Source organism: Gadus morhua, chromosome 5 (assembly GCF_902167405.1).
Source record: "Gadus morhua chromosome 5, gadMor3.0, whole genome shotgun sequence".
Classification (NCBI taxonomy): domain Eukaryota; kingdom Metazoa; phylum Chordata; class Actinopteri; order Gadiformes; family Gadidae; genus Gadus; species Gadus morhua.
Genome location: NC_044052.1, coordinates 7,631,253 through 7,644,310, shown reverse-complemented (window position 1 = coordinate 7,644,310; position 13,058 = coordinate 7,631,253). Strand labels below are relative to the sequence as shown.

General features: G+C 43.4%; 1 protein-coding gene across 6 annotated transcripts in view; it reads right to left on the bottom strand.

Moving 5' to 3' along the window:
- Positions 1 to 7,376: 7,376 nt before the first annotated feature.
- The window catches only part of col12a1a (collagen, type XII, alpha 1a), a 63,438-nt gene continuing 57,756 nt past the window's right edge, over positions 7,377 to 13,058 (bottom strand). For 5 of the 6 annotated variants that reach the window (XM_030356423.1, XM_030356425.1, XM_030356426.1 and 2 more), the window contains 7 exons: positions 12,576 to 12,647; positions 12,279 to 12,314; positions 12,108 to 12,174; positions 11,815 to 11,997; positions 11,375 to 11,452; positions 9,765 to 9,935; positions 7,377 to 8,283 (listed from right to left, as the gene is read on the bottom strand). In XM_030356423.1, the coding sequence (XP_030212283.1) occupies positions 8,159 to 8,283; positions 9,765 to 9,935; positions 11,375 to 11,452; positions 11,815 to 11,997; positions 12,108 to 12,174; positions 12,279 to 12,314; positions 12,576 to 12,647 (732 nt within the window). In that variant the 3' untranslated portion in view covers positions 7,377 to 8,158. Of the gene's footprint in view, positions 9,451 to 9,764; positions 9,936 to 11,374; positions 11,453 to 11,814; positions 11,998 to 12,107; positions 12,175 to 12,278; positions 12,315 to 12,575; positions 12,648 to 13,058 lie in introns of all 6 variants that reach the window. The other variant, XM_030356428.1, reaches the window with a different exon arrangement.

Here is a 13,058-nt window from a genome sequence, read left to right as displayed (position 1 = left end):
ACCAGGAAGAAAAATAATCTATGTTGACTTCAACAGAGAAACACTCTGAGAATGCGCATTTCAATGTTTCCAGTCCAATACACATTGCATTGGGCTGGTGGGGCTAGAGCCCCTCTTGCACCTCCAGATGAACTCAACCGGAAGAAGCAAGCCAGGGTAGACTAAAAATTAAATAAAAGCGCCGAACTTGTTATTTTATAGTACTTTCTGGGGAGATTATTTTTTAAATATATATATTAGTGCTGTCAAGGGATTAAAATATTTAATTAAACGCAATCAATTTTTTATTGATAACAACATTGGCATATACTGATCAAAACAGGACGATACAAAAAAATGCCTATAGTGCAATTAAAGAAAGGGCATACAAACATACTGCCTTGAACATAGCAGTCAGGCTACTGCTTCTTTGTTTTGAGCCAAAAAAAAAAAAGAATTGCGTCGCACAATCGCACTATAAAAAAGATGAACGCAGTTAAAATTGGTTTGTGTTAACGTCGTTAATAACGCGTTTAACTGACAGCACTAATATATATATATATATATATATATATATATATATATATATATATATATATATATATATATATATATATATATATATATATATATATATATATATATAAAAAAATATATATTACATTTTTTATATATATATATTTTTTCATTTTAGTTTTCTTTTCTTTTTTTCTTGTGAGAGTAGCGACTTGCCCCTAATGACCAGTCGCCACTGGTCATTCTGACCGGGGACATTTAGAATTGTCGGTCCTCCTCATTTTTTTCCGGTCAATGACCGGTAATAACCTACAATGGAAACTCTGCTATAAACCGGCCTAACTTTCACCGTCAACACCGAACCCCTTCTTCTTTGCACGGCTGTCAACTTCCGGAACATTCGCTAGTTAGATTTTCTTAAACAGCAGTTTCAAGTACGGGTAGCATAGAACTAACGTTAGCCAAGTGGGGGCTCCATGATTGCTAAATCTAATGAGAGAGGTAAAATTGCCATTAAGGAAGGAAAGCATAGTATAACTTGTGACTGAGCTTTGCAGTATGCCTTGCGAAACCCAGTATGCCTTTCGAAACACCTCGTGATTGGTTGATGAAACGCTAGCAGGAACGCCTAAAGGGCGTTCTTGTGTCATGACGGAAACGCCCAAACCTGCAGCTGGACCCTTCTCGAACGTTGCGTTGATTCCGACATCGAGACAGTATTAAACAAACTGGATGGTATATTTTCACTAAAAGAAGAACAAACGACTGCACATACAGCTTTTGTAGGGGATAAATATGTGTTTTTTTTGTCGCTCAGTGCTGCGTCAACCGTTTAATTGCTCTGATTGGTTGTCGGCCTGTCCAATTGCGTTTTGGTGTGCGCCTTTAGGTGACTCCCCATGGAAAATGAACTGAGAGGTTCCTGACTAATGCAGTTTGCAATTCGTTTCACCATCACCACCCACACTTTCCCTGAGAAGTGTGTGTGGTGATGGCTGATCCCAAGGCAACTGAAGGAAGTCCAGACTGGTATAAAGGATACTAAACTTAAAAAGAAAAGCCAAGAATAAAAGGTTTGGCAGTAGAGCATATTGCAACCAAAGTGTATTGTTATTTTGAGTTGCTGTTCATTGAAGTTGCTGGTCAAGGGTTGTTATTCTCATTATTCATTTCTAAAAGTTCCAGTTAAGACAGTTGGTCATGTGTCGAAAAGCATTGTTGGTTGTCCAAGCCCATAGTGTCAATGCTTTGCACATCAGAAATTGTGCCGTAATGCCACCTGGGATCAATTGTTAAACCGTTTTTGAATGCTATGCGTAAATATGATTTTGTAAATGCATATAGATGCAGCCCATGGCCCAGCTCTGACTCACCATCATCAACAGAAACACCCGAAGACTATTCCTTGAAGTTCCACAAATGAGGCTGCGTTTTTTTAGAGAACTAAAAAAGTCTGGACCAGTATAAATAAAACTATCTTGAAAAGAAAATTCAAGAAAATAAGATTTTGCAGCAGAGCGTATTGAAACCAAAAATCCCAATCGGTGAAACAAAGAGATTATGGTTTTGTTCTTAATACTGATTGAGTATAATAATCTATTTGATGCAATAGGATTTTAGAATTCAACCTTACTCTTCACTAGCTCTCAGAGGTTGTGCATAATTTGCTTGTAGTGTTTGAGTATTTGAGGCTCACAGACGTTGTGTGGGATCCCTTATAATGACAATCGGAGGATAGGACTATAACAAAACAAAACACTGCAAAATCGTGTCATGTAGCATCCACTGAGGGGCTTCTGCAGACTAGTTTGAAGATCAATAAAATGCCGGTGGGTCCTGTTCCCCATAATCAATGCGCTATGCGCTGATTGCCGCAGAAGCAACACGGCTGAGTCGCTGACACTTTTATAGGGCCTCGCAGTACAATACCTCACAGATGCATGGAAGCATCGACATGGCTTGTGTAAAAAGGAACAATAAACAAGGGAACTTTAACGATCTTAAAGAATAAGTTAAAACAATAACAAGCCGTAGTGTCATCTTTAGGCCTTTAATGACCTATCAATAAAATCTATTCACGCCATCGCTCAAATCAAACGAGCAAAAATAAAATAAAACTTTACGAGTCATTCCACCATTTGACTCTTCATCTTTAATGCCTCTGTTGTCCTTTGAGCATGTTTCTTTCACACGGCCAACAGAGTTGACCCATCGTCTGGTGCAGACAGGCTCCCCCACTGGGCGCAGCGGCGGCTGGGGAACATCTGGCGCCGCTGGTCAGGCCCGGGCGGCGCACAATAAATACTGATCGAGTGACTCTGAGCTCACGCCCCCAACGAGATCAGAGCGCTTAACAAACAAGTCAACAGCCTATCCAACGCACTCCCTTCATTTAAACAGGCCCTTAGAAGACACCTTTTCAAGATCGCTTTCACCACGTAACCTCCTTCCCTTCTGTATCCTTCCTCCGTTTTTGATATTTTTACTTATATACGTTCTTATTTAATGATTTTATTTTGTGTTCAATCTATAAAGCGTCTGTGAGCATTCAGAAAAGTGCTATTTAAGTCTAATGTATCATTATTATTATTATTATTATTATTATTATCTCTTTGTGTTGTAGCCTGTAGCCGGCCCAGCCTCCATAGCAACGCAGACTGGCTCTTCAGCAGGCCCGCGTGGCAGCTGCACCCGACATGGGCGTTCCCCCCTCTGGGAAGGCTTTTTATTAATGAAATAATAAAAGGCGTCTCTTCCTCCCGTGCGAGTTTCCCATGCCTGCGGGAACCGGGAGCGGCGAAGGAGTTTGTACAGGAAACCAAAAAGTAAACAAGTTAATGTTTCATACCCGGAAGTCTTGAAGATGCAAGACAAGCGAGGTCGAGGCCCATGCACAATTAAGTTGATTTTCTCACAGTTTGATGTTATAACTGAAACACATTCATTCGCAACTGGCATTGCTTATAACCTTCATGGCTGCCGTGGTGGACTCTGTTGGAGGCCAAAATAAAGAGAGAGAGAGAAGGTGAGAGAGATTAGGAGAGAAAGAGAGCGAGAGAGAGCCACCACCGCAGCTGACCAACGGAATGTCTGGTATCCCATCACTGTGACACATCTCGGAGACGGGTTAAAATAGTGTGCGGCAGGTACTGGGAGGGATCCACCGGTGATTAACAGCCTAAGGAGGCCTTTGATGAATCCAGGGGCATGTTTACATGGAGGTTACAGAGAACACATTTGTTCTGTTTCTGTTCCGTCTGTTTCTGGTCAGACACATCCAAAGGGGACTGGGGAGGGAGTGTGGGGAAGGGAGGGTGGTGTAGTTACATTTGGCATCCTTTTCCATGGAAACCTACTGTCTGCATGCTGAATATGGCCCTTTGAGGAGTCCCTCCACCACCACCACCTTCTCCTCTTGCCATCTCCTCGTCCCTTCTCCTCCTCCTCAAGTTCAAACAGACTGCTTCATTCCTCCTCTCCTCTGAGTGCTGGCAAGACTTGAGTCAAATCTCCTTTAGGCTGAACACATTTTTTATTGAATTTTTTTAATTTTTGTTGTTTTCCTTCTGCTCTCCAACTGTTGACGGGAATATTAATATCAAGCTGAGATGGTGGACTCAATTTCAATGCATAGCGTGTATACACTCACATCGAGTGAGCCTGTGTGTGTTTGTGTGTGTGTGTGTGTGTGTGTGTGTGTGTGTCCTGAAGTGACACATATCCGTTGGATGTGCGCAGGGTGTTTAAGTCGTTAGGGGGAGGCTGGTTTAACAAAGGTGGGGGGATTCAAGTGCTGGAATATGTTCTTGGTGCCAAATTTCTTCTTGGACTAGACATTCAAACCCCCCCACGCATTCGGGCAGTGCTCCACAATTTATCCTCACCTTTGACCATTCTGGTAGGCTAAAGCAAGTCACAAAAATCCCATTAGTTCCAAGGGTTTAACTAGGGTTAACATAATTTGTATTATTTATAGTCGTTCAGTGTTAGGTCCAGCTGTCGAGTAAGTGATGCATGAGTGTTGCGTTTCTCCAACGCTTTTCTCACCTGGAGTCATTTGAGCTGCTCTCGATAAAGCAATATTCCATGAAGAAGTGTGTTTTTTCGTCAAAGTTAATCAAGCGTTACGTTTGCTAGCATGCAGTGTTTCACACTGAAAGGCTGTCCGAGGAATCAATCATGTTTCACTTTATGATTTACTTTAAGGGATGTAAATCATGATCACTGAACATCTAAGGGAGTATTGTCTTTGCAACCCCGCTTCAATTCGGCATGCATTTGTTTTACTTCCCAGTCCCTTGTGATGGATTCTCAATACATGGTTGGTTTCTCTGATGTACTGGCCCATTCCCTGTAAGTGATTTTCAGTCCTTTTGACATCTTGTTATAAAATCCTTTCTGCTTTGTTCAAGAATTTCCCCATAAATCATGCTAAGAGATGACTAACACGCAAATTAGATACAACGGATAACATCTCTCAACGTGTTTTACCCAGCTCCCGGGTTCTACAATTATCTCTAAAAAGTTTATTGCAATACGCCAACACTGTTTTCCTCTGATCATTTATTTATTTTGATTGCATATCATGTTTATTCTGTTAACTCAAAATGCTGTTAGCGGCACACGATAAACAGCACGGCAAATCGGTAAATCGGAATAAGGGAAAATCTCCAGATGTCTAGATTGCATACTAAAGATGGACCCAAATACTCTGTGATCAATAAAATTAGTTTAGTGAACTGAATTTCAGTTCATTTCAGCACTTAAGTGATTTTTATACATTCGAGTACAGGAAGTCCTATGGTGGGGTTGCATTGCCTAACCTGAACCTGAAGATTTTTTCCATTTTCATTTGTGTTGTGATAGACATGCAAAGTACGATGCAGGGCATGGGAACTGTATGACAAGGAGAGTGGGACAGCTGGAACCTAAACAGGGGTCTGTGTGAAAAGCCATCAGAGCAACAGTCTGTACAGCGGAGCCCACTTAAAACCCTGACCACAAAGTGATCACAGATGCACAGTGAGGGGGGGGAAGCTAGCGGTGAGACCCCAGTGCCTGATGAGAAGACCACACGCCAGACAGAGAAGTCACCAAGCGCAACATATTACCATTATGTCATCCAGGAAGGGACGCTTTCTATCTAGAGCCACAACATCCTCTATCGAGTGACGCAATTCACAATTTACACGAAAAACATTTTCTCAAAGGGAATCACGTACGATGACTTGGCCTTCCGTAGCCCAGTCAGATTTCAGGTATTTGGGGGTCAACATCTCCTTATCGGTTTATATGTAAATAGCTTTGGTCAGCAACCTTAACACTAACCTTCAGAAGTGGTGTGTCCTTTTCATTTCTATGGCTGGAAGAATCAGTTGCATTAAGATGAACGTCTTTCCCAGGTTTTGCATATTTGTCTAAACTTTTTGAAAACAAATGTCTGTTCACGCTGGCAATTTGCGGATTCCCGATAGGCCAATTGTGTACCTCCATATTGGACTGCTCATGATAATCATGATAATATTTTGGCATTTTATAAGGCAGCTTAATGAACAGTTGCCGTAATGGGGTGATATACTTGGTCCAAATCGGTGCTTGGGATGCTTCACTCCCACGATCCAACATAGCGTCAAAGATTCCCACTGTGAAGTGTGTGTCTCCTGTTCTAAATGTGGCCATGTCAACGCATCTCTGTGTTCAGAGTGCTTTTACAGAAATGTCCCGGACACCTTTATGAACAACATTTACAAGGTTCCCATGGAGACATGCAACCTGGGATTATCTAACTGGAAAGGTTTGTTCCGGTGGCCTGGATATACTGCAGGAAAGGGATTTACGCAAAAGTCCCATACACACACACACACACACACACACACACACACACACACACACACACACACACACACACACACACACACACACACACACACACAGACACAGACACAGAGACACACACACACACACACAGACACACACACACACACACACACACACACACACACACACACACACACACACACACACACACACACACACACACACACACACACACACTGCAGGTCTGGATGTGCCCCTGCAGGGGGACTTCCATGGTGACTCCCAGGGATTACCAAAGGAGTTCCCCCCCCGTAGCCGGCCATTGGTGTTACTGGTGGGGGTGGAGGTGGTCCTGACCCTGATACCAACCCCCCACACACACCGCTTGTTGTTATCGCTAGTGTTTAGTTTTAAAAGGCCCCCACGGAGACAACATTTTTATAATTGAAAGGAAGTGACCTGAGCAGCACCGTTACTTCATACGTTTCCAAGTCTGGCCAGCTTCTCACTTGTTGTGTGTTCTCTTGGTTTTGAGTGTGGACGTCTTAGATCACTGTGTTTTCCGTTGCCAGAGATAGATCAAAGGTAATTGCGACTTTCCTTATGGAAACCGGTGTGTGATCATTTACTGTCTGATAAGGTGAGCGTACAACAGCTGCTTTTAAGTACAACATGAAAAAGTTGATTGTTGTGGTGCATTTTGGTCTTATTTCTTTCCAGTTTAGAAAGTTTCCGATCGTTTGGTCTAATCTCTGCAGTGGTGTATTTATATCACACACACTATTGTTGGTGGGAATTGTTTTAATAGACCAGTAAAGTTTTTCAAAGCCGGGCCTTGGCAAGTATGGGAGTCAGTCAACCAAGATGAAAGGGCTTTGGTAAAATTTGTACTCTCACGTGTTTAATTGAGAAATGATGATGCTTTAACCCTTTAATCATAAAGGGTTTATCATTAGAAACTACAATAATTACCAACTGAATGGCAATGCTTTAGTAATATATGTAATTTGCCTAATGCTTTGATCAAATAATCAAGTGAAAATGGTCAATAAATTACATGAGGATTGTTCTACATTTTCAGTAGTTTTATTGAAAAATGCCTCTTCTGTTTCAGAAATAAATAAGAAAATAAGGTTGTGGAATTCACACATGTGCAGTAAAAATGTGAGAAAAGCAATTCTATATCCATAGCCTTGCAAGCAAATACAACTGCATTGGTGCAAAAACTACAACTATATTCTGATTTGGTAATCCTCACTAAATATACAACACACACATGCAATTCCACCTTTGGTAACAAAAAAAAGAAAAAATCTGATAAACATTGACTTATAAAAAGCCACAATTAACAATTTATGGTAGGGTGTACTAAAATGAAGATCGAAGGGGACAGAAAACAGAAAACATATAGAAACACCTTTCTGATTTTGACAAACAAAAAATATGTTAATATCGAATGTTCTTAATACGCATCATCTGACTAGTTTTAAATTGTAAATGAGCAAACGTATTCTTAATTTATTTTAGGCAAGTATAGGGCATTACATGTTGGACTCCATTGAACATTTGATGCTCTTATATAACAAGCGAGACACTTAAAGTAAAACCAAACACACAGGTTTGCAAATCAAAACATCTTATTTTGTACTCATCTAACCTTCCTCACGTTGACAAACATGTGTGATAAAGCCAAGGCCATGTAACCTGTACATTTCGTTTGACTGAATAAAACTGCAGAAATAATTATGGGCTATTCCTTCAACAGAACACTTTTTTTTTTAGATCTGTGTGTGCATATGTGTGTGTTTGTGTGCGTGTGTGTGTGTTAGTGTGTCTGTTATGGAGACTATACTACGTCCCTGGGTAGTGACCTTTTTCTTCGTTGGTTTCCAGGTGATAGTTCTGAATCATAATCTTCTTCCTGCTCCACAGGTATTGACACTACCGCAGGTTCAGGCTCGTAGTGGTTGGCTGGAAAAAGGCATGAATTGGATTGGCCCAAAAACAATCAATCAACAAATCAATAATCCCCAGAAAAAGAAAAAAAAAGCGTTCATTGTACAACCTTCACATGCACAGACCTAATCGTATTGCACTTTGCTATGGACTTTATCAAAAATGCCCACTGTCAAATTACTGTCCGGCTGGCTACTCTGTGGAGGGGACACTCAGAAAGAGGTCCTTTGCTCCTTTCAAATCTGTTATGATAAATACACGCATTTAACGAAACATTGCGAAGAAACTACTGCAAAATGTGATGACGCTCTATAATAATAACACCCTCTTAGGCATTCTCATAATGACGTACCTTTAAGTAAAAATAAGCTTAAAATAAACAAACAACCACAAAATAAAAATGTAAAACTTAAAATCGATATGGAAATGGCAGGACAGCACACATTCACTTTTAACGTGTATTCGGAGAACATACAGACACATACACATGAAGTAAACAAAAAATATGTGATGATTAAATGTACAAATGATCCATGCTACAGTCCTGATCAGAGCACCAGATGAAATAACAGAACAAAATGGCCCCAATGGCATCTTCAACAGAGGTTATGCTGGCAGTTAAGTAAGCAGAGGTGGGTGTTATAAGGCACAAGCATCAATGTTAACATGATCTCTTAAACGGCAAACGTTTTTTCGGTTCATAAATCATTTACAAGGCAAACAGAACAAAACAAGAATCGGTTTTATTTACAGTCGTCATTTGCTCTGCATTTGCTCGTCAAACACTTTTCTCTGTTTGTTAACCTCCTTGGTGTTAGTAGGTGTTGGTTACGGTCGCTTTTGGTTTGGTTTTTTTGGGTACATGCCTCCTTCCTTTGCGGAGAGATATTCCTTTCCTGCGCACCATGTGTGGTTGTTGTTTCTCAAGATGCATACACAGCGCCATCACGGTGGCCTGCCGCTGTGAGGAGATGTTAGTGCCAGTCCATTCCTTTGACCTTTTCTACCGGTTTTGTTTGTTTTGTTATGTTGTCGGTTTGTTTTTGGTTTTGTGTAATCATGTCCGTGGTGAATTGTTATCCTCACACGCCCCCCCCTCTTTAGAGAGTGTCGGTGGCGCGTCTCGGAAACAGGACGTCAAAGTGAAAGCAGCGCGGGAGGCTTAGATAGTTTACTATGCACCTGAAAATAGGTCAGAAAAGGAAGTGAGTGGTTGACTGTGGAAACAAGGTCTTTTTCATTCTTTGTCAGTCAAAACTACGCATGCCACTATCACAGCTTTATATAATGCAGGAGCGGAACAGAGCACTTTGCCTTCCAATCAAAATTTGTATCCGTCTTCCAATTCTCATGAAGCGCCCTAGCCCGAGCTCCGTACATTATCTAAAGCATCATTTAGTAATCGAAAGAGGCAATTCTACTGAGCATGCGTCATTTCGTGGTTGGTTTGACAACAGTTCCATGCAGGGGCACCTATAGGGTGCTGCCGGCCGTACCTGTGTATCCTTGTCCGTTGTAGGGGATCCCCACGCACTGGGAGGAGTCGCAGTAGCCAGGGGGGCCAGGCGGGCCCCTCACTCCGGAGGCACCCTGGCGACCGGGTGGGCCGCGAGGCCCGGCAGTGCCGCTGGGCCCTGGGGGTCCTGTCCTGGACTCCCCTGGGGGCCCTGGAGGAGGTGGGGGAGGGAGACGGTGAGTAGAGGGGGGGTTTAGGTTAAAGAGGAGGGAAAGATAAAGTTGGAGCCTCTCATGCCGAGCAGTTGAAAAGCAAAGAGTGACGTCATGGGGGATAACCTCCATTGGAAAGGGTATGGGTAACATTGGTTTTTGCAGCGATGTAATTTAAATGTTTAGACGGCCCTAGGGAAAAGCTTGACCAGAAAAAAGAACGACGCAAAAAAAATGAAAATGTGAAGGACAAGTAGTCTGTGGAGTTGGTTCTGTGGAGTTGCCCCTGGCCCCGTCTGTCTAGACGCAGGAAAACCCTCTGTGGAATTTTCCCCCTCTTTCTCTCCCCCTCCAACCCTCTCCCTCGCTCTCTCCTACTCCCTAAGTGAGCCCATGTGTTGTGTAGGAAGCCCCTAAAGAAAGCTCATTGTGCGGCCATCCCATTCTCTCCCTCTTCTTTTTCTGTTTCTTTGGCGTTCGCACTCAAACGCACATGGGAGGCCAACGCACGGCGCTGAAGTGACCCTAGTGCTCCTCCGCTCCCGTCCAGAGAGGAGACTCTCAGCCGTTTCCTGGTGCGTTAAACTTATCCACCCACCCAGCTGGGATATGCCGTACTCTGAGCTGTTTGGCTTCATTCGACAAGACATAATTAGTATTAACTCGTGCAACAAGTCGAAACGTGCATGCTCGGTACGGGCCGATTGCTTGGCTGCCGTGTTTGTGCTTGCAGCTCTTTGGAGAACCGCTGATCCGAACCATCTCACACTCGACACGGCACTTTCTCAGGTCCTCGGCAGTGCCCCGATCAAGTGTGAAGTCGATGGGATGAACGGTTGTCGAGAAAATCCACGGACGGACAAGACCGATATCCAGAGACTCCTCTAATTATAGTAATGCAGCACCACCAAAAGCCAATGTGGTAGTGTCTTACAGCAACATAAATATCCCTAACAGCTCGGGCGATGTGTTTACAATGTCGTTGCTATGTCCTGAGTACCACCATCTGTTGATGAAGACCTTCCAGCGGTCCAGCATGTGTTAATGGCGTGTGGACCCCTTACAGAAACTCACTGCACATAAATTCTTTGAAAAAGGAGAACTAAGACTCGGAATACGTTTTGAGGTTCCCCCCACGTAATTTATGTCCCCCAGCTGCCCAAAGCGGGCGCATTGAGCCACATGTATGTAAATCTTCGCTGGTTGTTAACCTCAGCCATTCTTTTTAATTGGTCTACGAGGGATACGCAGTGTCACAGAGGGTCACCGCTGCGAGTTTGTCAAACGTTTCTGCCGTTCAATTCGGGAATGATTAAAAAAAAATAAAAAGATCAACTCCCTCCAATAGACTGGGCTCCTGGCGCCAGTTGTCTCTCTCCATGGAGAAGGTGTTTGAAGGCCTGAAGCTGACTGAGAAGGAACAGGGTCTGGGTCTTACCTGGTGGTCCATTTCCTCCTCTTTGTCCTCTGGTGCCTGTGCCTGGGTTTCCTCTCTCTCCCTTCTCTCCTGCCAAACCTGCATGGTTCAGCCGTACACATGGAGATCAGTCACAGATGGGCCTGTTAGCCGAACTTAAGCCAGGGCTAAGCTCAGCGAAATTACCCATCGGCTAATATGCTGAAATTTAACAGGCAGCCATTGACAAAAGCAACTGTAAAACAAGAAGAGAGTTCATCCTAGCCTCAAGCTCGACAACATGAAGCATCCGATTCAATGAAATACTTCAGCCATGCTTGATCAAAAAGGGTCTTAGGACTAAAATAATCATGTTTGGTAATCAAGTGGTGGCATGCACTCTGGCCATTGAAGTCACAGCAGCATCAGGTGCAGCAGTTCCTCCCCAAGACATTTCCCCAGCAGAAATATATGGACCGGACCTGGTTCTCCGTTGTTTCCGGGTAGACCTGGTGTTCCAGGGAACCCGGGTCGGCCTGTCTGTCCGGGCTCTCCGCGAGAACCCTCATTTCCGGGAGGGCCGGCAGGGCCGGGTGGGCCGGACGAGCTGCTACGGTAACCGGACGGGATCTGGTTGAGCATCTGGTTGATTCTGCTCATCTGGCCTGCAACGAGTCGCACACAAGGTGAGGGGGGTCAGTGTGTGTCCAATGTCTTCAGATTGACTTTTTGCCCATTCTAGGTGCAGATACAGATGACTGGAACCTTTACTTACTGTTGACGAGCTGTTCACAGACTTGTCTGGCGATGGAGCGCATCATGTTTTGGGATGCAAAGTCTCCCTAGAGGGCAGAGTGAAGGGCCAATACTTTTAGATGATACAGTTCACTCCCTGGGTCATTCAAATATAATTCTATAGATCTGAAATGACAAACGTGGTACGTACCCTGTCTCCCTTTTCTCCTTTAATGCCAGCGGATCCCTGTAGAAGAGAAACGAGATATGAAGAAATGGTATAAAGACATGTTCATTTTGCATGTATTGGAGGAAGAAATCAAATGAACAAATAAACTACATTTAACCTTCTTTTTTAATCATTCATAAATGTTCTCATCATCATCATCATCATCATCATCATCATCATCATCATCATCATCATCATCCTTTAACCCTTTCCCAATGAATTTATGTCATTTATTACAAGTCCAGTTCCTTGTCCAATCAAATTTATAGATGTACATACTGGGTTTCCTGTGTCTCCCTGTTTTCCTGGCTTCCCTGAAACTCCCTGCACTCCTTGATTTCCAGGATTTCCCTGCCAGGAGAAAAAACAATAACAAGGAGAAAGAGTTAATAATTCACCCAGTGCCATGGCTGAGGTGAAGCCAGCCACAGCAGCAGCAGCAGCAGCTCCAGACTGCTGGTCCCAATTAAGTGCTACGATTCTAAGAAGCTATAGGTCGAGATGGGAGGGTGCCTCAACATGTGCTTTAGGGAGGTCCACCGCTACGTGGTGCCAAGAGGCATTAGGGAGGAGGAGGAGAGGAGGCAGTGGAGCGGGACAAGAAGCAGGGGGAGGTGGAGGAGGATGAAGAGGACAGGGGGAGGAGGAGGAGAATGATAAGGAAGAGGAGGAATATGATGAAGAGGTAGAGGAGGAGGAGAAGGATAAGGAAGAGGACGAATATGATGAAGAGGTAGAGGAGGAGGAGGAGGAGGAGAATGA